Here is a 3,776-nt window from a genome sequence, read left to right as displayed (position 1 = left end):
TCTAATTGGCACAAATAATTGGCTTCCTTCATCTACTTTTCCTCATTTTAGCAAAAGGCCTTTTTTGGAGGCTGGTCTAGGTAGACAACCAAGCATTGTCTTAAGAAGCCTTCATGAGATGAGATTCGTGTTCTAATTGGCACAAATAATTGGCTTCCTTCATCTACTTTTCCTTGTATTCCGAGCAAAGGGTCTTTTTTGGAGGCTGGTCTAGGTAGAAGACCAAGCTTTGTCTTGAGAAGCCTTCATGCCATGCTGGAATTCATGACACGGATGAGATTCTATGGAGAATTGGAGATGAAATTCATGCTCTAATTGGCTTCCTTCGTCTACTTTCCCTTGTATTCAATCAAACATTCTCGAGGATAGAAGGTAAGCAACTCTATTCTTTGTTCCAATCTGATTCTCGTGCTTGGGATACAGATATTCTTTATGATCTATTTTCTGCATCTGAAGCGTTTCTGGTTCAACAATTTCTATCGGTGCTCATATGAATTCTATCTAGTTATTTTCTGCATTACCGAACATTCAATTCTGTTTTGTCATGGAACCGTTTGAACCAAAAGTTTAAGCCGACAGTTAAAGGTCCACACGCGAATGCCCACTTGGCTTGAAGCACATATTACCATGTCCTACAATTTAATCAACAAATGGGGTTGTCTGGAATCGAACCCTTGACCATTTGGTCTAGGAGACTCTGATACTATGTCATGGAACCGTTTGAACCAAAAGCTTAAGTTGATAGTTAAAGGTACACTTCATATTAATATCTGACTCGTTTTTTTTTTGACACTTCGGTTTGACATCAGTTTATAGACTTAGGTGTATTTCGGTATTCGGTTCGGTTTGGAAAAAATGTAAAAAAAGAACCGCACCGAATTATTTATATTATACATTTATATATAAGAGGGCGAGCCTTGGCGCAACGGTAAAACGTTGTTGCCGTGTGACCTGAGGTCACGGCTTCGAGTCTTAGGAGCGGCCTCTTGCCAATTAAATTGGCAAGGGAAGGCTTGCCCCCAATACACCCTTGTGGTGGGACCCCTCCCCGGACCCTCGCTCAGCGGGGACGCGTAATGCGACCGGGCCACCCTTTTTTTTTTTTATACATTTATATATAAATTTATATATATACATGTTTGATTTTACAAGTATACTTTTGATATTGTTGTTGAGATACTAATCCAATATATATATATATTGAAAGTACTTTTAATTTTTTTTTATTGTTGAGGTAGATTTAATGAGAAATAATAATGATTTTTATTTGTTGTTTCATGCTGTTTGCTGTTGAGATACTAATCCATGGTGCATGCTGTTTGCAGATGATATTGTGTTGGTTGAGGAGACGAAAGAAGGAGTGGAGATGAAGTTGGAACTATGGAGGCAAACTCTAGAATCTAGAGGCTTTAAGTTGAGTCGAAGTAAGACAGAATATTTGGAGTGTAAGTTTAGCGGCCGTAGGAGTAGGGAGGCAGGGACAATCATCCTAGATGGGAGAGTTGTTCAGGCCTCGGATTGCTTCCGGTATTTAGGATCTATTATCCAAACGGATGGAGAAGTAGATGGAGATGTTGCTCATAGGATTAAAGCTGGTTGGTCGAAGTGGAAGAGTGCTACGGGTTTCCTTTGTGATCCCGGCATGCCTAATAGATTGAAGGGAAAATTCTACCGGACGGCAATTAGACCAGCATTGTTATATGATACGGAGTGTTGGGCAGTGAAACACTGCCACATCCATAAGATGTCGGTGGCGGAGATGCGTATGTTGAGATGGATGTGTGGTCACACGAGAAAGGACCGGGTGCGTAATGAAATAATTAGGACAAAAGTAGGGGTCACATCTATTGAGAATAAAATGAGAGAAAACCGACTAAGGTGGTTTGGCCATGTGAGACGTAGAGCGCTTGATGCGCCGGTTAGGAGAACCGAAGAGTGGCAAAGGGATGTAGTGGTGAGGGGTAGGGGAAGACCTAAGCAAACTTGGAGGAGGGTGATCGAGAGTGATATGAGTTTATTGGGAATTGAGGAAAATATGGTAGTGGATAGGACGGAGTGGAGGGAGCGAATCTGTGTCTCTGACACGACTTGATTTTCACGGTTTTATATGATGGTTCATGTTAGCCGACCCCGAATCATTTCGGGACTAAGGCTTTGTTGTTGTTGTTGTTGTTGTTGTTTCATTTTTTTTAACTAAATTCGGTTTAAAACTGAACCGAATTTTGGTTTTATATATTGTTCGGTTCGGTGTCAATTAATTTGGTAATTCCGGTATTCAGTTTTTTCCTTTCGGTTCGATGTACACCCGTAGTTCCTGCCTTCTCTACCTTTTCATGGTCCACTATTTGGTCTCTTAAGGTCCCAAAGAAGGTCCAAGTTCTATTCTGGAGTGTCTCATCAAACATTTTACCAATTTGAACTTGTCTGCTTTTTAGAAGTATGATGCGGATCCTATCTGCCCTTTTTGCAACTCACCTGTTTTTATCTATTTGTGGAATGCAGCTTTGCGAGGAGAATCTGGTCTCTTTCTGGTTTGGGGGCACAGTCTGTTGTAGAATGGTGGAAATTTGGGGGCTATGCTTCTCTGCGATGATTTTGACTGCTAGAAATGTAAAAATTTGATCTAATCTGAGAAATAACAAGAGTCAAGTCTAGCATACAGACTTTTTCTTCATCAATTGATCGACTTAGACATGGTTTCTGGTATCACACAATTAATGATAATGTATGTGGACCAGTCAAAACAGACGTCTAGGTCATGCACATTCACACCCGCATCTGACGCAGTGATTTGCGGAATCACAGGTGCAGTCTTACAACCGTTTATGGATCTGGTCTCTTGGGGCGCGGTCTGTTATAGAATGGCGGAGATTTGGGGGCTATGCTTCTCCTGGGATAATTTTGACTGCTAGAGATGTCAAAATTTTATCTAGCTTTTTCTTCATTGATACACCGACTTACATGTGGTGATATCACACAATTAATCATATTATACGTGGATCAATGAGACACTCTCTTCCTCAGGAGTAACCGCTGAAGTCATGTGGATTTGTCAAAAGAGACTTCAAAATTATGCACATGTGCAACTATTACAACCGTTTCTGGTTGACAACAGGCTCTTACCACTAACTTGTCGCCACGTGGATCACCTGAGAATAGGTAAGGTACTCAATTTATTCGTTTTGTTCACTTAAGCCTCATAATACTCGATATCTTTCCCCTTGTTGACTTAAGCATCGGGGTAAGGTTTTCAATCTCCGGCTCCTCCTTGATCCTTTTTCTATCTTATTTCAGACACCTAAAGGTTTCCATTTTCTATCTTATTTCAGATGCCTAAAGGTTTCCGGCAAGCTCAACTCAGATTATACCACAGTAGTGTTGCATTAAATCTTTAGTCATGGTATTGTAGTATTATAAATTATATAAATTTGTTATTATATCATTAATTTAATTAATACAATCCGCTTGATTTTTTTAGTTGTATATGTCGTTTTTTTGTATTATCTATTTTTTTTTGGTAAGTAAGAAAATAAACAGCAGAAAGACAGCGTCTAGCAGCAGACGGATCGCCGGAAGCACACCCCCAACGCATCCTCCATCAGCAGCCTACGGACATGATCAAGGGGGACATTAAGTGGTGAATTCCCAGCGGAGCCTCAACAGCAACACCAGCCAAGCAGGTCGCCACTCTATTCTACTCGCGAAATATATGAACGATGGAGATTTTCTCAAACAGTCTGAACATTCTAAACTGTGACCTCCCCTGACCCAAACAG

The 3,776-nt window shown here is 40.6% G+C and overlaps 1 protein-coding gene across 1 annotated transcript; it reads left to right on the top strand.

The window, feature by feature from the left end:
- Positions 1-218: 218 nt before the first annotated feature.
- LOC136220197 (uncharacterized) lies at positions 219-3,483 on the top strand. Its single transcript, XM_066007963.1, has 3 exons — positions 219-372; positions 1,326-3,159; positions 3,330-3,483. Exon 2 carries the CDS (start codon positions 1,367-1,369, stop codon positions 2,090-2,092), a length of 726 nt encoding a protein of 241 aa, XP_065864035.1. The 5' UTR covers positions 219-372; positions 1,326-1,366; the 3' UTR covers positions 2,093-3,159; positions 3,330-3,483.
- Positions 3,484-3,776: the final 293 nt, after the last annotated feature.

Source organism: Euphorbia lathyris, chromosome 1 (genome assembly GCF_963576675.1).
Source record: "Euphorbia lathyris chromosome 1, ddEupLath1.1, whole genome shotgun sequence".
NCBI lineage: Eukaryota > Viridiplantae > Streptophyta > Magnoliopsida > Malpighiales > Euphorbiaceae > Euphorbia > Euphorbia lathyris.
The sequence above is the reverse complement of the archived record's forward strand: the minus strand, read 5'-3'. Positions and strand labels throughout refer to the sequence as shown.